This window comes from Stegodyphus dumicola, chromosome X1, assembly GCF_044657685.1.
Source record: "Stegodyphus dumicola isolate Sdum_Otavi_A_Nest chromosome X1, ASM4465768v1".
Taxonomy (NCBI): domain Eukaryota; kingdom Metazoa; phylum Arthropoda; class Arachnida; order Araneae; family Eresidae; genus Stegodyphus; species Stegodyphus dumicola.
Window position 1 is genome coordinate 226,257,163 of NC_140780.1, and position 22,925 is coordinate 226,280,087.

The following is a 22,925-nucleotide window of genomic DNA, read 5'->3' on the forward strand; positions in this document are numbered from 1 at the left end:
ACTCATAGGTATGCTCCAAATGTTGGTGCTTTAAGTCACTATTTTGGTTATTACGGTGTTACATAAAATTTTCTTTATGTGTGGGTTTCAGCTGCAGTTGAATCCATGTATTAATCTTAGCTTGACTCTTGTATGGTAAGTGCATGCTTTGATCTTAAGATTGTAACTAAAATTTTGCTTTTGGTCAGTGTGAATTCCTAAATAATCATTTTTTTATTTTAATTCTTCCGTCATCAGTTTTCAGAGAGAGTTGCTTGGTGGTAGTCTGGCCCGATTTGTGTATTACCATAACCTGTGACTGGTAAAGAGGTTTTCAGTTTGTGCTTTTTATATATAATTTTGAATATTTCAATTTTGGTTCTGTAGTTTTCTTGGAGTATCGCTTCAAGTGGATATTCACAACAAATGTGATGTCTGCAAACCCACTAAGTTTTACTGGGATGGCCAGTCTTGATTAATTACTTTGTTGAAAGTACTGTTCCAGAAGTCTGCACTCATGCAGGACTCCTCGCAGCATTTATGTGTTTGCCGTCAGGAGATGAGAGTATTATTGTATAAGATAATGTTATTGCAATTGTTTTAAGATGTCATTTATGATGCTCAAAAGATTGTTAAGACAGCTGATGTTCCATAAGGCATGGAGAATAGAAGGGTACCTTAACAAATCGAAAGCATCTTGGAGGTCTAGGCTAAGTATTGCAGAGTTAATGGCATTTGTTGGGGTGAACTTGATTGGAATGTGTGGATGGTTGAAAATTGCTGTTTGAAGCTGTATTGATTACATTTAATGAATCCTTTATTATTGAAGTAAATTAATTAGATGTGCAATAATGCCTCTTTCAAATACCTTCCCAGGGCTCAGAGCAGATTAATCGTTTTGTATGATTTAGCGTTATCAGGTGGTTTATTTTTTTTTTTCAGAAGCAGCATTATCTGCCCTGTTTTCCAGGTAGTCAGGGAAAGCTTTGAACCATCAGCATTTATTCCAGAATTTGGTCATCTGTATGCAGCACTTGTTGTCCTCACTTCATTTGAGATTGTAACTCAAATTGTCCTTATCTGTATGCATTAGTCAATATCTTATTTTCTTCACATACTTCCACATTAGGCCTTCATATACGAAAATCAGTCAGCATAATGATTTTTTTCCCTTAGCGCACAATGAGGCTATGATTAAAGCTGAAAACTGATTATGGATCAGACAACTTGTGCTTTTGATTGAATTATCAAGAATTCTAAGAATGAAATTCATTTTAATTTGATATCACTTAGAAACAGTATTAAACATATCTGAATAGTTTTTAATGCTTTTCTGTATTTGTTTAGTCAAAGTACGTCAAGTTCTATCAAAACGTGCCATCTAAATTAAACATAATGTGTGTAAATTTATAATTTGCTGTATTTGGAGTACTTGCATAATGTCTCCTGTTTGATGTTTCTGTACTGAATCTGCTGCTGCTATTTTTTGTTTATTGTAATGATATTGTAAGAAAAAGTGGTTAACATTAAAATAGGAAGAGTCTTTTTTTTATTGTTATGATATTTTAAGAAAAAAAATGGTTACCATTAAAACAGGAAGTCTTTTTGTTTAGACCTGCTGTCTTCTAATTTATGCATTAATTTACAAAAATTCCCATAGAATCAAGGAAAAAATGGATTTTATCTTTTGAAAAAAATCAGTGGATGGTAATATCATGAAATTATTTTCATTTTCGAGATTAATTCGAATTTTTACTTTGCATTATTCGTTTGACTGAGATTTAAAAAAGACTGAGACTTAAAGAAGTAGGGCAGGAAAAGAGAGTTAACGGACTTAATAATTACGATAACAGCATCAAGGGGAAAGAACTGACTTTGAGGAACTTGTTCTAAAGTGATAGACTGTACGTACATCGTACTATTAATAATTATTGTTCATTAAAAGATTAAATTATTATTCCTTAAATGTTGTAAATTGTTGTATTGAATTTATTTAAATTTGTAGAGAGGTAAATCTGTTTCTTTAAATAGTCAATTTGGTTTCAAAATGATATTTCTGATCTACAAAACACAAATTTTAATGTCTTCTTTTAGAGTTACTACAGTTCATTTTAAGATAAAATTTTATTAAGTTAATTGTGTATAAACAATTTCTTACAATGCTGTTCTTCGAAGTTAAAAAAACTATCTATTCAGGCTGGAAAATCATGTTTGCAATTTTTTTCATGGCTGTTTCATATATTAGTGATGCAAAATAACATTCATCAAGAGAGAATCTAAAAATTTCTTTGAAATACTTTTTTTAAAGTATTTTAAGTTGTTGAAATACTTGTTCTGTACATTATTCCCTTTCAAATGAGGTATGTGCATGTTTCGATCAAATTTTAATCAGCAGACTCCATTTCTTAAATTATAATTTATCTCCACATATTAAAAGGGCAGGCCATTGCTGGCATATATGAATTACTTTTGAGGAGTTCAAAGTAAACTGTTTTACTAAATTCTGTAACTGGAATTTACCTCTGTAATTTATAAGATGGTTTTTCTATTTGCTCCATTTTCATCTTCAGTTCTTATAATAAAATACTGCTAAATCTGAAATTACCAGGAATTTAGCCACGTTTTGTGGTAGCAAAAGTTCATCAATAGCTAATTCATTGACTTTTGAAAATGCCGAGTGATCTTTCTGAGTGATATTGTTCCAATAGTTGGTATAAGCATAATTAATGTAAAATAAGCAACATAGTTCAATTAAATACACATTACCTTTACAAATTTTACAACATAAATTATTTTTAATAATTTGAAATAGGATATCCAAATCAAATAGTCTATAACCACTATAATTAGGCTCTAAATTACTATTATCTGTTGGTGGAAAATAGTGTCACTGTTTAAGTGTTTTAAACAAAGAACTGACACCACACTTCTTATTCATTATAGCATTGTGTTTCCCTGAAACTTTCGTTTCTTGGATTGAGTATGAGAAGATCTTTTACGTTTTACATGTTCCTCACAGTTTTCTATAATTAGCAGGTGATAAAAATATTAAACAAAAATTGTAATGTTATAATAAAAACATCTTCAAAGAAATCAGAAGAAATTTATAAATCACAAAAGAGTTTGTAAACAATCACGCTTCACACTAATTCAAAGCTGGAGTAAGATTTCAACCCACAGCTTAGGAAAAAACTCAAGCAAAAATAAAAATTATAAAATAAGTTAAACTGTGCAAAAGATGTTTACAAAAAGTCCCTGTTGATAGTCGTTGAAACTCAAACGACAAACACGGACAGCTCATTTGCTGACGCCAGCCCTTTAAATCAATAAAATGGCACCTGACTAATTTTTTATATTTGGTCATAGGGAAAAAACTACTGCAGTTATATTGATGAGAATGGTGTCAAAATAAGCAGAAAAAAAAATTAGCTTTAAAATGACCCAAAGTTTGAAAAATCACTTTTTTTTTTTAGATTTTAAGGTGTATGAGGTACCTTGGCTTAGTAAAATAATGTTGCAAGTTTATTAATTTTATTTTAATAGTATTAATTAGAATGAGTTATTTTATTGCAGAGTGGTACTGGAACTGCATGGTTCGTAACTGGGTATTTCGTAGCTTGTGTGTTGTTTTAACAGTGTTCAGTGTTATTGTAGTCTGGTCAGAGATAACATTCTTCACCCGGAGTCCTACTCTGTCATTATTTGCTCTTTTTATCAACTCTGCAAAAGCAAGTTATAATTATGCTGTTATTGAAGTAAGTATGTTGTTCCCCCTTCCCCCTGTTAAATCATTCTCAGTCTACCCTGAAACATTTGATTCTAATTATTTATGATTATGTATTATGATATTGTAATGAAACATTTATTTAAAAATCAAACCATAAAGTACTTACATATGTACCTCATCTTACTATTAGGATCTTATCCTTTTTAACAGATAATGAATTTTACTTCAATATATTATACAATCAAAATTATTTCTTTATGAAAGACTCATGCATATAGTTTGCAGTAAATTTTAAGTTTGTCAGTATTCAGATGTTTTTATCTGAAGGCAATTATCTTTCCCCCCCCTTACTTAAGCATATGATACTAGGGTAGTTTTTTGTACTGGCTCAGATCTGTACTCTAACACTGTGAGCTTCAGGGTATACCATACATGTGCCAGTTACCTAAATGTCATCTATCCATGCAGCTAGCATGACTGACCAGTCATCGGATACAACTCTAAATCCTGCATAATTTGTTGAATAGCCTGTGTCCCTGAGATCAGGTAGAAGGTCATCAAAGGCTTCAGGCCAGAGCTTATGTAAGTTTCCTTCAAGGAGCATTTTTGATGAACCTGCTTCTCTTACTTGAGCCCAAAGGTTTGATCCCCACAGTTGCTTTAAATGGTAGAAGTGGGTTAATAAATTTTATTGATTACCAAATTCTAATTATATATGTACTAGCCTACTGCCTGTCACTTGTTGCATTGATTGATATATTAACTTGCATTTGTTGGAAATTTTCTTATTACCTGTTTCTTGAAGTTCATGTAGTTTAGGGAAAGAAAAATGAACTAGCTAGAAATTGAAAGTGAGAATAAAGTTTCATTGTGTCTCTTTATTCTTTTATTCATTTTTGGTGTGCAGAATGGGTAAAGTTGCATAGTAATGCAGTACTGTTTTTTGTTGCAGTGCTTTGTATATCAACTTTTGTGAAGATTAACAGAGTGCAACAAAGTTTAATGAGAGATATTTTTCACATAACTTCTTGTGTCATGAAATTTAAGAGTCTTAATGATAATGCTGTAGAAGTTCTGTTTGTGTATCGTAATTTATTTCTTATGTTGATGCAAAGGGAAAAAATTAAATCTTTAAAAAAACTTAAATATGTTAAACTACAGTCAAAGTAAGTATGTGAAAATGTGCATTTAAGTGTTTATGAAATGTGCAATTAAGTGCTACTTTTCATAGAAATATCACTTTCTTGAAGAAAACTTTGTATATGTTTCTGTTGTACGTGGGGTAAACAATTATGCTTCTATGTAATTTTTTTTTACTGGAACTTTACCTCCAGGTAAAATTATTAGTGTGTAGAAGTTTAATTGCTCAGATGATATACTGGTTCTATGGGGAAACATGTAGTTTATGTAAACATTGAAATAAAATGGGAGATTCTTTTTTTATGGGCAAAATCTTTGGTAAAATGTTAATAATGTGAATATCTTTTTAATGGAGGAATCAATTAGGAATAAATGTAAAATGTATTAGGCACATCCAAAAAACTGTTTTCTACACTAACAATAAATGGCAGGCAATGCTGTGTGAAAGGCGAATGTGCATGCCCAAATGTTTTAGGAGCCACCCAGATGGTATAGTAATTATGGGTGTTTGACTGCGATATCAAAGGGCCCGGGTTTGAATCCCGGAGAAAGCATGGATGTATAATTATCTGTTTATCTGTCCCTTCATAGGAGATAACAGTGGCCGCATATTTGGTGCCTCCACAATAAAATGGCAACCACTTTTGGCCTTAGTAGTGGCCAGTTCTGTTATAGGCAAGTGCCCGCCATTGGGGAAAAAGAGGTTTTTAGGTTGTGGATGTTGCATGCAACAGTTGCTGCTTGTCAGTTGCTGAAATTTAGCAAGTAGCACCATATCACCACTGTTATATTTTGCAGTATTTTTTATTCTTTATTAATAGAATAGGAACTGCATTCTTTTACTAATGTGTGTTTCTATAAGAGTAGATTTATGTATAAATTTTGTTCAGTGAAATTGAGAGTTCATGGTTGAAAGGCCTTTGTTAGAATTTTTCCTTAGTTAACATCAAACTTCTGTAGATGCGACTTAAAAGATATGTCACTTCTTCTTATCAGATCATATATTCAAAGTCCCAGATCAAATTAATGCCTTGTCTTATTCACCCATCATTATTTAAGCGGTAAAATCTGATGCCATGGTGTTACAAGGTGAATTGAAAAATTAGAGGATAATCTTCAAAATTTAATTTGAAGTGCATTTGTGTGTAAAATTTTACAAAAATGCTAAGTGTGAAATGCTTTATCATATAATATTGAGAAGGTGAATCATATAAAATTATAAGCAAATTATATAAAATGTGAAATGTTACAAAGTGTTAGCTATGTGTGCAATAGAAGAGTTGGGCTAAAATACTGATAACGGTAGTAAATATATTCACAGTGAGTGAAAGGTTGTTAGGTATTTGAATATTTCCAGATGGAAGCATTTAAATTCCAAAAAAATGGTGGGTGATTGGAAGCAGAAAGATAAACAGAATCAGTAAGGATAAAGAGCAAATTTGCATGTCTTTTATCTTCTCCAAGTTGTATATAAATAATTTATTGAGACTGGAAGCATCTCATTACTTATGATGAGCTTGTCCTCTTGCAACATACTGAAGGTAATATTTATGATTTCACTCACAAAGGGAAAAATGTATTCATAAAAGTTTGCTTAGTGTGTTACATTTGCAGGGATGTGTATAATGCTATTTTCTAAGGTTGGTCAAAAGAGGCCTTACTGCCTGTTGTTAGTGTTCATTATATTTCATCTACAAGGGTTGCAGTTTTCAAAATGTAATGAGCATGCCAACTGCCGTTTTACAAAAGGCAGTCAATTGCTGTTAAGAGTAAGTCTAGTGTTTAATTATAGAACTCATTGATATGTATATTTATCTGTAAGCAATCAGAGATATTTTCCTAGTGACATCCAAGAAAGGCATTAATATAAAAATAGGAGCCTCTTCATTTTGAGTGAAATGATGCCAAATGATCCCAAAATCTTTCAAGATGTTTTCTTAAATGCATAGAAATGAGATCAAGGTTGTAAGTAAAATTTTATACAGGAGCTAATGGTGATGAATTCTGCTCAATGGATGCTATTGCATTATCACAACAAGCAGTACTTACCTCTGAGTATATGGGCAGTGAGAATACTCAGATAATGGACTGGCCTACCTACTCCCCTGACTTATATTTAATTGAATGTGTTAGATGTAATTAAGGTTTCTGTGTATTCAGAATTCTATCCTTATCATAGGATCCTTAAGGAGTAACATTTTTTACTACATTAAATCTTTTTAAAACTATAAGCAGCATGAGCTTTCATTGCTAAATTGATGTTTGTGATTTGTCATACCCCTTTTTAAACTTGTTTTGAATTTTTATGTACCTCTGTATTTGTACTCATATTTAATATAGTTTTGCTGCTTTTCATCTTGCATTCAAAAACTTACTAAATTTTAAATTCAATATAATAATTTTACATACCATGAGTTATGAAATTATGAAGATTATACAGAGATGCCAGGTTTGTATCTGGAAGACAATGAAAGTTATAGACTTTTTTAAATCATTTATCCTTTACTTTTCTGTTCTATTGTGTTAATTATTCACTTAATCATAATTAATTTCAAGGATTCTTTTTCTGTATATTTGTATTGTATTGGTTTAGTGATTATTACTACTTTCATGAACCTATATTTTTAAGTTTTTTTTTGGGGGGGGTTAAGTTCTTAGTAGTTCTTCAGTAAAGATATTATTGTTAAATTTGTCATTTGCCTTTTTGCTATCTTACTGACAAAGTTATTTCTTTATAGATAATTTCTGTGGCAACTATTGCATATTTATGCATTTGTGCTTATTACACTGTTTTTAGAATTCGAATATTGAATTACTATTATTTAGCTCCTCACCATCAAACAAATGAATACAGCTTAATATTTTGTGGAATGTAAGTATAAATTTCTGCAGTTTTAGAGAGCAATATTAATGTCTTTTTATTGGGAATGCTTCTTCCTCCCATTCTAGCAGTACTTAATTAATAACATTTTATATCTTGTATTTTTGTTTTAGAGGGAATATATCTGAAACAATGAATTTTGATACTTTGAATTTTGATACAGCAGTGCTTTAGTCGTACTTGGCAAATGATTTATTTTGCATTCATCTCTGGTTTAGCTGTTTTTTCGTGGATCTTTCTATTTTTCTGTTTAAAAAACTGTCTTTGTCTTAAATTACTTTAATGGCTTGAATCTGTTATAGAAGCTGCCTGGGCCTGTTGATTGAAATGTCCATTGGCCATTTATTTTTGCATTGCTATCTCTTTGTCTATTTTTTAGTCATGTTTGTGTTGTTTGTGTTTGTCATGTTTGTGTTGGAAACAAACGCTTAAAAGCTATTTCTCTATTACTAGCATTTTTATGCATCAACAATACAATATTATCTTTAATGGAAGCAAAGCTAACTAGAAAGCACACACAAAAGGAAAAAGTATGCTTTTGTGCAGAAATGTATATTCACCTAAGGATAAAAAAAGTCCATTAAAATTGTTTCTAGATAAAAGGAATGTAAATAGATAACTAAGTTTTTTTTTTTATTGTTATTATTTGTTCAGCCATGTACATTTTCTTTCCATTTAAGATTAGATCAGACTAAAGTCTGCCAATGAATTTAATTTGCAGCAAAAAACTCATTTAATTGTTAGTTCATTTATAGTTACAAATGAACAAACAAACAACCTACAAAAAACATTTTTTTTTATTCAGAGTTTGACTCCTAGTCTTCAAAACATTTTTAGGGAAACTCTGCTATTTAACTCTCACCGATCAGTCTTTTATTTTAATTCATAAGAAATTCAAGCACAGTGAAAAACTGTAGCTAATATGCCATTTTGATTGGATATTATATCTCCATTCTTCCATACTATGATGTCCAGAATCTGTATATACAAGGATCAGTTTAGGATGTGTACTAGCTCCAAAGGCCACACAGTATATTTTGTTTCAGCCAGTGTTTTGAAATTCCATCGTGAGATAATGAATACCTACTTTTTTAAATGAATATTTTAAGTAGTCTTTGTAGAACAGTTATGCAGATAGGCCGCACAGATGGTATAGTGCAGAGGTGGCAAACCTTTTTACCATGGGAGGCCACATTTAAATTAGGCAGTGATAAAGGAAGCCACCTAAGTTGATATACCTATAAATGCAACTTTTGTGAAATTATTATAGTTTTTGTATAGTTTATCACTTTATTGCATTATACAGAAATAAAGCAAAAAAAAAAAAAAAAAAAAAAAAAAATCAAGTCATTTATTAAAATAAAAATATACAATGTAAAATATTTTTGTATTCACATAAGGCTTCAGTAATTTTTTAATAAACAACTACATATATTTAAATACTGTTTCAAATAAAAATAATAAAGTAGAAGTATATTTCAATAAATTTATTACATTATGAAGAAAAACAGCAGAAAAGTAATAATATTAAGTTATAAAAATCAAACATAGAGACAGTATGTAAAATACTGTTAAAATCCGATGGAAAATTTAATTGAAATATTTGCATTTGTTTTTTGCCTGAAAATAATTGAATATTTGGCTCAAGTTTCTTAACACACAGCCTTAGTAGATCCTGTAAATGAACATCTGTAATTTGTGTTCTTAAACTAGTTTTAATTTTTGTAATGAGAGAAAATGTTTAATCGCAGCAGTAAGTGCACACACTTTACAGAGCTGTGAAATTTGTAGAAACAGCTGCCACCTCTGGCAGCTAAAATGGCTATGGAGTTAAACTGGGCTTGGATGACAGAAATGGGAAATTCATTCATTCCATGCTGCTTCAAGTCTATGTCACACTTCATCAACCGTATTAGCAGGAGAGGGGTGGGGGCCAGTGTCTCTGCAAACCATTATCAGATGCTTTCAATGGGTGACAGATCTGGGGACCGGATATGTCTGTCATCTATGGTGTAGTCATGGGACTGTGTTGAGATCCTGCCTGCCATTCACTATGACCCTCAGCAATCTATTGATTCCATATTTGCATGACAGTGCTTGGATGTCGACCAGTGCAACCGGCGATATCACGGAACGATAATCTACACTTTTGATAGGCAACGATCCTGCCTTTATCAAATTTCAAATTGATAATTCTTTATAAGTATTGCTGGTAAGCATTTTCTCTTCTTATTCGAGGCATAGCATGATGTTCTGAGCAAACTCCAACCTTACAAAGCACTTTCCGAATCAGAAATCCGCTACACAACTTCTCATTTATGTAGTGTTTCAGATGCCGTTTCTCCCTCCTGCGTAATTTACTAATCATTTGCATATCCCAACTTCTTCCTTTCATGTCATTTTGATATTCCTCAGATCTTTCCTTCCTGTTGTTGCAGTTTTAATGGTCAGCAGTGTACTTCAAAGAAGTTGATATATAATTCAAATATACAAAACAGGAAAGAAAATGATGTGAACGCTATTGTAGGCATGGATATTCAACAGCATTTTCCCAGATTTCTATGGAATCCTTTTTAGCATCAAAAAGAGATTTGAGGCTACTATCTTCCTGCAACTCGAGTAACTCCATCTGTAGTTTCATAGGAATTTTGGCTATATCTACTAAATGTGGTTTAAATGTCAGTTTCATAGCCAAAGTGTGCTCATCAAAATCTGAAAATCTTTCAGATTATACTATTATATTACTTCTATTAAAAAATCCAAGACACCTGCATATTTGTTAAATGTTTTATTGTTACATTTTTGCTCATTCAAAAGTGTTGCTACTAGGTAAGTATTCTGCAGATATATCCGAGCAAGAGAACAATGTTTTGAAAAATGTTAATTTTCTTCGAAAGGCTTGGATCTTTTGTCACATTTCATATGTGTGCTTCGTTTTACCTTGCTAGAAAATATTTAAATTGTTTTGTTTTGTCATAATATCGGACAAAAATGAAACCAGTGTGCATTGGACAGATATAAAGTGGCCTTTTTAAAAATCTATGCAAACAATAAGACAATCCTAGAATACTTGAAATAATTTAATATAAAATCTGCTGTGTAGAGCATTGCAAATTCATGAGAGGAAAGGTATACAGATATTTTTCAAAATGCTTGTTTTATAATTTCTATGTGTAATCTTACTAGATTTAAATTGATTATCTAAAATCAGGCATCTTAAAAATGTCCGCACGATTCAGTATATCGGACTTTGCATTGTATTATGTCTGCATAAAATAACTTGAAATGGTATATTATTCCATTATTTTTCTCCACTGCTGAGTAGTATGCATGGAGTATTCATAACGGTTAAAATTTGATACTTGTTTGTAATTTATTTGTAATTTGAATAAAATATGCATATTTTTATCTTGATTCAAAATTGAAAATGTACTGCTTTGATCCTATGCATATTGCTTTTAATTAAAACCTAAATCCTTCCCCCTTTTTTAATGGTGGTGCATTTTTATTAAAACCATTCTTGCAGTGAGAATGAATATCAGGAGTAATGATGTGTTAGGAAACTTAGGAATATGTTAGGAACTTAGAAATGTGTTAGCAATCTATATATCAGGAGTAATGATGTATTAGGAAAAAATGTTGTGTTATTGTAATGTAGTAAGAAAAGATTATAGAGATTAATATTTATTTGTAAAATATTGTTTTGTCAATTATGGAAAAAAATTTGACTCATAGTTTTATTCTGTTCTAATAACAGGTTACTTTGTCGTTTAACACCACCTCTTTGTCTCAACTTCTTGGGTCTAATTCATCTTGACAGCCATGTTACAAAAAATTCTGGTATTGAAGAAACAGCATACACCAAGGTGAGCTTTCTTTCACATGTAAATTTTGGTAAATGTAGTTTTTTATATAATTTATCTTAAATTCATTATTATAATGCAAAATGTATGAAATAATTAAAAACTGATAAAAAGATGCAAAGTTTACTCCTAGAATTTAAAGTATAATAGACCAACTTACTTTTTATGTTATGTGCAATCATAGAAACAAATTGAGCTGAAATGCAAATCACATAGTAGGTTCATTTTCTATCTCTTAACTTTAAATTTGCTTTTACTTGGGCTTTACCCTTTATCTTTATGGTAATTTTTAGTTATTTCAACCCTGAAAATTTGTCTTTTTAGCTGTTCTCATGTTTTTAAGTTTCGAAGCATGTTGAGGATAAAGTTGTTTGTTATGATATCTAGTTAAGTTAATAAGCATTAAGAATACAACATTTGCATGTGGATTGTAAATTTTATCTTTTTATTCAGCGGTTTCAACTTTAGAACAGCAAAAAGCAAAGCATGAAATTTATGAAAGTTATAGTTATTGGTTACAAGAATACAAAAAAAAAAAAAAAAAAAAAAATGCGAGCTACAAAATGCAAAATAAGTTCTTACAGAGAGAGAATAGTCAGAGAGTCTCATTGTAGTCAGACAGGCAGGGGTTCTGCTAGCCGAAACATTCCAACCAGTGTTGAAACATCATTTCAGATCTAAGTACAATTTACAAATGAAATTATCATAAGAATTATGCCAAAAAAAAAAGCACTAAAATATTCTCAAGAAATATAATATGAAATTATGAAAATGAAACAAAATTTTTCTCAAAATAGATGCTCAGAAGACTTGGGAATACAATTCAGTAACTTACTTGTATTTAAAGCAGAGTACAAAGTCATAATGTTTTGCGAAAATAATTAGGCATTGATAGCAGGGTTGCCACGCTACCTGGAAAACCGGAAAAAGTCGGGGAATTCGAAAATTGACCAAAAAAGTCAGGGAATTTAAATATTATAGTCAAAATCTAGAAAAGTCAGGGAATGTCATATGGCGATCCCCCAAAAAGCGAGTTTTGAACCAATGTTGGCAGCGATGACTTTATTGGCGAATTATGTATCGAATGAGCGTCATTCGGGCAGCTGGCGTAGAGCCAATTTTCGCAGCTCCAATCAGATTTGTCTTTTAGAAAGGCAAAGCAAGTTTCCGGCAAGTTTGGTTTCCAGTAACCTCGAGAATCCTAAGACTCGCATGTGCAGGTTATGTTGAACTACAGAAAATACCTTCCCCTTCTCGTATACAATAAAATCAGTTTCATCCTGATATACAGTACCATGGAAGCTAGAATAGCTCCCAAGTACTCTGTTCTAATGTAAGAAAGTGCATGTAAAGAAAGAAAGGTTCCATAGATGTAATGTAAATCAGTTTGCTATAGTGCTGCTAGAAAGCAGAGGGAAAAACCCGCCAAGGGATTTGGCCACGGAACCTGATGGCGAGAATTCTCCCTCCACGATGTGTACAGGGAATTGTGGAGCATGTGTTAAGAAGAAACATTCTTTGATTTTCACGAAAATTTGTACTCAGATTTTCATACTTTTTTGCTCAAAAGAGCTAATCTATTAATTAATTTATCGCACAAAAATATTTCTTTTCCTTTAAAGTTTAAGTAAATTAAAACGATACTCGTTTTATGTACTCTTGATAAACTTGACCTTCGAATTTCGCGAGCTTCGGTGACAGATATTTCACGCATATGGAGCTGTTTCTCTCTACGTTGGGACGGAGCCATTCCTGTTCCAGAGAAGTTTTTTTTTTATCTTAACAATACATATTTTTTTATTCTAACCTCCATGTAAAGTACACATGGGATTTGGCGACGTTATGATGGGCAGTAACAACAGTTACCTCTTTCTGTCTCTTAAGTCTCTGTTTAAGAAGGTAAACCGATCATTTTGGAGTTGGCGGCAGTTTTAAAAAATTGTACAAAGGCCGTAGCGAAGACTAGGATTTTACAGCAAAATCTTTTGAATTTTTTTTTTTCATTTTAATAAATGCCTTATTTTTCATTTTGCAGTAAAATAAAAAAAATAATAATCAGTCATCTAGTCTAAGGTTTAATATTCGCCAAAATAGCATTGATTATTGTAATTCAATTTTTAAGTAATTAATTCATTTTAATGTTACTTATATCATTCAATGTTCTACTTTCCTCTAAATTTATTTATTATTAGTTAATAATACTTTCAAATTTCAGGCAAATTTCTCTGGCATAATTCTGAAACTAAATCTAGCAGTATTATGACGTACTATCATGAAATTTAATGCACATATTTTTGTTGATATATGCTGCTAAATAAATATAAAATACCTGAATTTATTTTAAAATATCATTAAATAGATTTCTTTTTTTCGTTTAGCTGCAGAATTTCTGCAAAAAAACTCATTTTTTAATTCAGATTGGGCAGATTCTAATCTCATTCTTCAGTTGAGAAAACAACTCCTATTATAGCTATAATAGTAATGCTTTCAGGATTATATATATAATAAGTCATATGCAATTGGCAAATTTTTGTGTTTTCAAATGGTACCATAATTAATTTACCTCTCAGCGCAGCCAACGCGCACTATGCGGATAGACTGGAATTTTCTCAAAACACACCTGCAAAACCTGGAAAAGTTGGGGAATTTCATTCTCCCTTTAAGTGGCAACTCTGTGATAGGCAAAGCACTAAGTTTGTTAATTAGCCTTTTGGAAACTCCATTTGTAGTTTTGAGAATCACAACATGCATAATATTATCTGCACGAGGGAAAACTTCCAAAAGTCTTCCTAATTTCCGTCTTAGAGGGGGTAAATTGACATCCTTTATAATAACTCAATCACTGATCTTTAAATTAGGCAGCACTTGAGACCATTTTGAAGGTCATTGTAAATTAGAAACATATTCATTGGACCATCTTTTCCAAAAATTTTGAAGCATTTTCTAAACAAGCTTCATTATACTTTTAAGTTTAAAAAAATGATGAAACCTCATTAAGGACTGGAATTAATGAAGCGATTGTTCTAATTGAATAAGGAAACACTTTTGTGTTGTTCTATTAAGAAAAGTTTTGAAAACAGGAAGTTGATAGAGAATGTGATATTATTTGAACTGAGACATTGATTTTCTGTCCACCATAAATCATGAGTAGACAGTTCTGAACGTTCTTGATGTGCAATCAGTGAGATTCTCTTTTCCTCATATGAGATTACGCTACAATAGTGGTAGAACTGATTGAATTTCTGAAATGCGGTTGGCCACAAAGGTTTATCAGCATGTGGGTTCCGATTGTATTCATGACATGAATCATTGTATCACACAATGCATAAATATCATCGACATGAATTTGTAAGAAATTTCTGCACAGCTTGAACCAAATGCAGTAATACAGCATCAGAGCAGAGTTCTAAACAAGGAATAGAAATTACTTTCAGGGTAGCTACCTGAGTCTTTAATATTAGTAGCTGCACAGAAACTGAAAAATTATTTGAAGACTTTAAATAAATGACTGCAGAGTAAGTTTTTGCTGATGTGTCACAGAAGCAATTATGTTTTACATTTGTAGCTTTGGACAAAGATACTCTTCTAGGAATGCGAATGCATTTAAGATTTGCATTGTCTTCACAACTATTAAAAACAGTAGATTTCCATCTTTCACAGTAGATTTTCCATCTTTGATTGATTTCATTTGGTTAGAGATCATCCCATGAGATTTGTAATTTTCCTATATCTTGAAGCAAGATTTTTGCTGCAAATATGAAGGATGCTAACCAGTCAAGTGGATCAAAGATCTTTTTAAATAGAAGGCAAAATTATTCTTTTAGTAGAATGTTTATTGTTTTTGAGATTTTCTTTTAGTAGAATAAGAAGAAGTAGAATTTTAGAAGTCATAAGTAAACACATCTTACATTGGATACTATTCTGAACCTAATAACTTTATTGATTTCCTATCAACAGTTGCACATGCAGAATTAGTAATCTGAGCTTTTAATGCAGTTTCTAAAATCGATTGAATATTTGCATACCATTTATGCAGTTGAAAACCACCCTTTTATAAAAGTTCACTCAGTTGTGAAATTAAGTCTACTGCATTCTGTATTGTGTCTGAACTAACAAAATTATCTCAGTTGTGTTTAAGACTTCAGCCCCTTTATCAGTTGTTAGTTGTTTGAGTACAAAAGTAGCCAAGACGCTGAAGTAGTGCCGTACTTAAATGTACACAACCTGTAAGTTTTAATGGGCTTCAATAGATCATCTCTCCACAATATATTTGGTAATCACGATCTTCATCATGAATTTGAACTTGTCGATGCATTTTCATTAAGTCACTAGTATTGGCTATGGGATAGCATCAAAACCACAAAAGAATAGTAAATAAGTCATCTGGTATCTTGAAACCTTTCATAAGTGTGTCATTAAGCGATATCTTAGAAATAGTTTTGGCATTAGCATTTGAGATGATGCATAGTTTTGTGGTAAGACTCAATTCCTTTAGCACATGATGATGAAGTACATTAAAATGCTTATTTACTTTATCTAGATTATCATCATGGATGATTCTTCCATGTGTCCATGTGAAAATATTTGGACATGAACTCTTTATATTGTTGATGTACTTCAGAAGTTTTTAAGAATTTTTATTTAAAGTTTAAAAGTTCTTAGTAAAAAAATCAGAGGAAACATGATTTTAATGCAGTTTTACATTAGACAAAATATATGTACAGATTAAAGTGTGTATTTCAAGAATCAGTAAAGTGCCGCCATTTATGGGACTCAAAAAGAATACATTATGATCTGAATATGTGAAGTCAATTCAATTAACCACAATAGAAGCTGGGAGCTTTTAAAGGAAGCCCAAGTCAAGTTGACTGTGTTCTGTAGAAATGAAATTAACATGTGCGAGATGGGCTTATTTGTTCCTAGTGATAAAAATGTAGCTCACCTGTAGCATAAACAGCCAGAATGTCTTTAACGAAATGAAGTCAGTTTGCTCACTGAAAGGTTAATACTGCAGCTCTGTCATATTTCTTGATAAAACCAGGAAACTCCCCTTTTTTCATTGTGACATTCATTTTCGAATGTTATTTGAAATGTGTTGTTAGTTAAGTATGAAAGGCAGAAAAAATGCTATGAAAAAAAAATTTAATGACATATTTTTTTAAAAAATGTAGAGCAGCCATTGTGTCATCTCATAAGAGAACTAAGTTGATGTAAATACTATTTTGCTTATGTTATTTTGGAGTTATTCTGTGGAATGATTTTCCTTTCTACTGATATTTCTTAATTTGTATCAAGTTTTGTATGGAGTTTGTAAATGGACACTACTAAATTTATCCACATAATTCTGTGCTTCTTAACTGTTAATTTTATTTTCATAGTGTTTGAAAGCATTTTTTTGAATAAAATTTTTCTTCTTTATTTGGGTTTACATAAGTATAAATTTATTTTAAAAAAAATAGCTCAAAAACATTTTTTTCATTAGTCTAAATTTTTTATAAAAATTCCTTTTGAAGTCATATCATTTGCTGTGAAAAACCACTTGGCTTTTCACATTTCAGAGTTAGCAGGTGGGTTATGATTTAGTAGATTTTTAATTTATCTGAACCTATTAGATTCTAGAACCTTTTTAATTGAAAGCAGCAGGTTCTGCATTTCCTTAAATTTCTTTTAAAAATTCTGGTTAATATTATTAGATTCTGCATGTTATATGCCTATGGTAATAATCTTTTAGTCATACGCTTTCCATCATAATTTCTGGTAACATTTTTCATATCTTTAGAACTTTTTAAAGGTGTTTGTTTAAAAATAATTATATAGTTTGTGTTATGTTATTTTAAATATGAGAAGTTGTTTTTGTTATCTCTCCAGATCTGTTTTCAAAAATATGCTGGAATTTTCTAATACAATTTTTGCATTATTTCCAGATAATGGGTCACATGGATGTTATTCCAATTATATCTGATGGCTTCAATATCTATTTCCCTATTTTAATTTTCTTTGTGTGTTTAGCAACATATTTCAATATCTGTAGCAGAATTTTACATTGTATTGGATTTGAACAGTTTGTTGGAGATGATGAAATGACTTCTGACTTAATTGAGGAAGGCAGAGAGCTCATCAGAAGAGGTACGTAAGCTGTATATTTATAAATATATTTAATTATTAATCTTCTATTAATGATTATCTCTTTAGAAAGGAAGTGTAAATGCTATCACAAATTTAAATTAGGAAATGTTAATAAATAAGAAGACTGTGTTAAAACTATAGAAAACTTGTAATAAACTTAAAAGAGGTTTAAAATTTGTAATTGTGTGCATCAAAAATGTACAAATGTGTAAATTAAAATTATAACTTAAATTAGCAAATAGCCCTTTGATTCTTCATTTTAATTTGGGTATTTCTCCTCTCTATTCTAAAAATAGTAATTACTTATAATCACTTTTCCTGGATTGCATCATTTCTAGATTAATCTGTTTCATGCCATCGTACATAATACTACAATGCATTACTCCAATCAGATTTGAGATTTCAGTTGAAACCTAAACTTTTTGCACTCTCCTCGTCCACTCTTTTTTCTGAATGCATTATATTCAGCTTCCGCCTTGCATCTGCTAACTTGCTGATGTGCTGTCTTAAAAAACAATAATCTTTACAAGTCTATCAGTAGCAGTATGAAAATTCTGTAAGAACAGTTGCTGAAAAACTCATTTAATTTCGTGTTAATGAAAAATGTGTCAACCATGAATAAAATGAGATGTGTGATAAGTTTCTACTTCTTTATGCATCCATCTACTATTCCATCCTCTGTCCCAAGCTACTACAATAAAATTAAACCAGTCCAATATATTCAATAAACCATTGTAAAGTTATTACATTTATGTATGTACAGTACAAAGTCCGAAATCCGGACTCGTCGGGACTTTGGCAATTCCAGATTTGGGATTTTTCCAGATATTAGATCATCAGTTTAAATCTAGTAAGATGGCATGTAGAAATTATAAAATTAAAAATATGAAATCGTGATTTATGAAATAATGAAGTATTTATGATCTAGAGGGTATCAACATTTACAAAAAAAAAAAAAAAAAAAAAAAACTTAATATTTATTTCTTTACCTTATTAAGCATTTCTTTCAATGTAAGTTGTTTAAGTTGCTTCACTTTTTTTTTTCTCTAATACTTTCTCTTTAATTCTGTAGACAGACATAATCTCTTATTCCATTACATTGTTGATGTTCTGTAACTGCTGTGTCAAGAATTCTGACTAACGTGTCAGTCAAATTTTTTTTTTGTTTTCAGTAACTTCTCTGTCACTTTAATCACCATCGGTACAAGTATTTTCTGGATCTAGAACCATGCTACAAATTTCGCCATTCATTAATTAATTGATGATTTAGAAGCATTGTCATCAAAATGAAAAACTTCTTTTATTACCGCTTCTCCACATTTCTTTACAAAATCCTTTAATTGGAAAATTTCACCTTTGTTTTGCGACATCTGAAAACCTTTAAAATTGAGGACCGGCACTAGCTATCTTACCGCTTGATGCAGTCTCTGTGTGTCCTAAACTCTGTGATCTGGTGCAGCCATAATAGTCCTGGCACTGGTTCTGTGTTTATGCGAATAAGAAATCAGTTATTCTTAAATTCAATAGCTCTAAATGTAATCTTTGGGTCTATGAGTATCATCAACAATCTATTTTTAGCATATGGAAATAAATTTTTGTTACATTTTCCCTCGTCAACATTTTTTAGCACATTTAACTTAAATCTGTAATTATCGCCAAGCGTAATGTCAACAAAAAATGTTACCATATTCCTTTATTATTCAATTACTATTATAAAAAAATTGTTTAGGTGTCGCTACATGAGTCATTATTCAAGTTGCCGTGTGTTGATAAACATGCAGTGATGAAAGGAAAGTATAATAATGATTTACCAGATTGGCGTCAGATCAACGATGTACCTATGTGGAATGTTTTGGTTTGAGATGTGTGCCAAGCAAATATGTAGCAACAGAGCCAAGTTACTGATCATACAAATTTATGCTAACATTATTGTTTTTTCAATAATAAGGTATTTTATTTAGTGTTGAAGTTAAGAATCGGGATTCTCCAGATGTTTTATTATGCACGGAGGGGAGAATCAAATGCGCAAGTGTAAAACCTGTGAGAAAAATGTTGGTGGTGGTTTTAAGGTCTGGATTTTGGATCATTCTGGATATTGGACGTAATTCTCATGAGAGGGTAGTTTTTTGGTAAGGGGAAAAAATAGTGAAAATTACATTGACAGAGAGTGCCGCACAGATGCAGTAACAAGAAATATGTAAATCGGAGGCCTATAAATTGCCTGTTTTACCATTAACAGCTCATTTCTGATTTTTCCTCATGCTTGCTCGTACATAAAGTTTTAATTGTGATGCTGATATTAGTGGATGAAACATTATTAGTGAAGTTGGTTTACCTCAGCCAAGAAACCGCCGACTGAAGCTTTATGAAAGTTTCGGACATAGAAGGGATAGAACAGTGGTTCAAGTGATTGAGTGATACTTTCAATTACTGAAGCATAATCTCTTTGGCACAGTCATGCAAGCACAGGGAACCTCCACATATCACAACCAAAGTGAAGATTTTCCTAAGGAGAACTTTCATCAAAGTGAAATTAATTAGCTATCAAATTAGAAATGAGTTGCCCACATATTTGCCGGATTTAACACTACTTGATTTTTGGCTTTATAGTTATGTCAAGTCTGGAGAGTAACGCAATAATAGACTAATAGTCTTTGGTGCAGTTAAGGGACGACATTCGTCACGAAACCTCTTGAATCCATATCGATATGCTGCATGTTGCAGTTAATGTTGTTTTAACTCAAACGCAAACTCTAATTTGTGATGAAGGCAGACGTATAGAATAAGAGTGATGTTCTTATAAACATTTGCCTGCTTGCAAATAAATATAGTTTTCCTTGAAATGTGCTGAAGATTTACTCTCGTGTAGTACCTTCTATTAAAGAAAACTTTAACAATTTAAAAGCCCCTTTACAAGAATAACTTTTTCACAAACTGTGCTCAGTTCTTCCAGTTCCTTCAATTTTTATGAAGTTTTAAAATGTATACAGACATATGTGTATGTATGCGTGTGTGTGTATGTATGTATATGTATATACACTGAAGTGACAAAAGTCATGGGATACCTCCTAATATTTTGTCGGTCCTCCTTTTGCCTGGTGAAGTGCAGCAACTTGACGTGGCATGGACTCAACAAGTCGTTGGAAGTCCCCTGCAGAAATATTGAGCCATGCTGCCTCTATAGACGTCCATAATTGTGAACATGTTGACGGTGCAGGGTTTTGGGCACGAACTGACCTCTCCATGATGTCTCATAAATGTTCGATGGGATTCATGTCGGGTGATCTAGGTGGCCAGATCTTTGGCTGGAATTGTCCAGAATGTTCTTCTAACCAATCGCGAACAATTGTGGCCCGGTGACATGGCGCATTGTCATTCACAAAAATCCCATCTCCAAGTAGCTGAAGGCATCCATTTTCAGTCAATGATCGGTTCAGTTGCACCAGAGGACCGAGTCCATGCCATGTAAAAACAGCCCAGACCATTATGGAACCACCACCAGCTTGAACAGTGCCTTGTTGACAACTTGGGTTCATGGCTTCGTGGGGTCTGCGCCACACTCGAACCCTAGCATCAGCTCTTACCAACTGAAATCGTGACTCATCTGACCAAGCAACGGTTTTCCATTTGTTTAGGGACCAACCGATATGCTCACGAGCCCATGAGAGTCGCTGCAGGCGATGTCATGCTGTCAGTAAAGGCACTCGAGTCGGTCGTCTGCTGGCATAGCCCAAGGAAGACAAATTTCGCCACACTGTCCTATCGGACACGTCCCTCGTACGTCCCACATTGATTTCTGTGGTTATTTGACGCAGTGTTGCTTGTCTGTGTACATTGACAACTCTACGCAGATGTCACTGGTCTCGGTCGTTAAGTGCGCTGTCCATGGTGGGATGTTATGCCTGAAATTAGATACTCTCGGCACACTCTTGACACTGTGGATCTCGGAATGTTGAATTCCCTAACGATATCTGAAATGGAATGACCCATGCGTCTAGCTCCAACTACCATTCCGCGTTCAAAGTCTGTTAATTCTCGTCATGCGGCCATAATCATGTGAAAGCCTCTTCACATGAATAACTTGAACACAAATAAAAGCCCTGCCAAAGCACTTCGCATTTATACATTTTCTGCGTGATACTACTGCCATCTGTATATTTGCATATTGCTATCCCATGACATTTGTCACGTCAGTGTATATATATATATAATTTTAAATAATACAAATAGAATCATTATAGTTGCCCAAATTAAGAGCATAAAGCATGTATTTTGTTCAATAATTTGATCATTCAATTTGTGAGTTTCAAACTTGCTTAAATATGTGCGAAAAAATATATTTTTCAAAACAAAGCAAACAAATTTTTTCCTTCATCCTTTTTTTTTTTTTAAACTAGCAGTGCAACATATAAATGCTCTTAGAAATTTATTCTGATCTTTTTGCTCAATGCAATTAAAATGTTGTTATGCATAAATTTCTGAAATGGTATAAGCTAATTTACTGCATTAAAAAATTGCTAATTCTGACTGCCGCAGAAGTTCAGTAAGCCTGTAAATTCTGGACTTTTGTCATATAAGATTAAAATTGTACAATGCTGTAAAACAGTTTTTATTTTGTGTTATTAAGCATTCTGAGTAATGTAAAAAGCTGTATGCAAAAATTCTGCAAACACATTTAATAAGTCAAACATATTAGTAAATAAATTTGTTCTTAATATAATTATATTTTATAAATTTTTCCTTTCATTATTGCCAGTGCATGAATCTTTCTGACTAGAAAAAAATTCAAATTCAGAAATTTGATTACCAGCTCCATAGCTTCCACTCCTGCCTCATTCCGAAATAAAAATTCTAAACAATATGAATGCTAATTAGTTTTCCCAAATAATTTCACTAATTCAATGCATTTAAAAAGATTTTTTTAATGCATTGTTTACGTTCCCAAGCAAGCCATGAAAATCGTATCTTTATTTTTTTTTAACCTGAAATGCTACCTTCAGAATTTAATGAATACTGGCGGGCTGAACCATTCGTATATATACATATATATACATATATATACAGTCAAAAGTCGTTAATTCGGACACCCATAATCCGGAAGGATCTATAATCCGGACCTCAAAGCTACAAACTTTCTGCGCATGCACATATTACGTTTACACATGCACGTTTAATGTATAAAAGACGGTATAAGCTAAAATTATCTAAT

At 31.9% G+C, this 22,925-nt stretch overlaps 1 protein-coding gene across 2 annotated transcripts in view; it reads left to right on the top strand.

The window, feature by feature from the left end:
- The window catches only part of LOC118194692 (G protein-coupled receptor-associated protein LMBRD2), a 128,548-nt gene that overhangs the window by 78,294 nt on the left and 27,329 nt on the right, over positions 1–22,925 (top strand). For both annotated transcript variants that reach the window (XM_035365864.2, XM_035365865.2), the window contains exons 10-13: positions 3,553–3,734; positions 7,585–7,718; positions 11,485–11,593; positions 17,515–17,716. In XM_035365864.2, the coding sequence (XP_035221755.1) occupies positions 3,553–3,734; positions 7,585–7,718; positions 11,485–11,593; positions 17,515–17,716 (627 nt within the window). The remainder of the gene's footprint in view (positions 1–3,552; positions 3,735–7,584; positions 7,719–11,484; positions 11,594–17,514; positions 17,717–22,925) is intronic.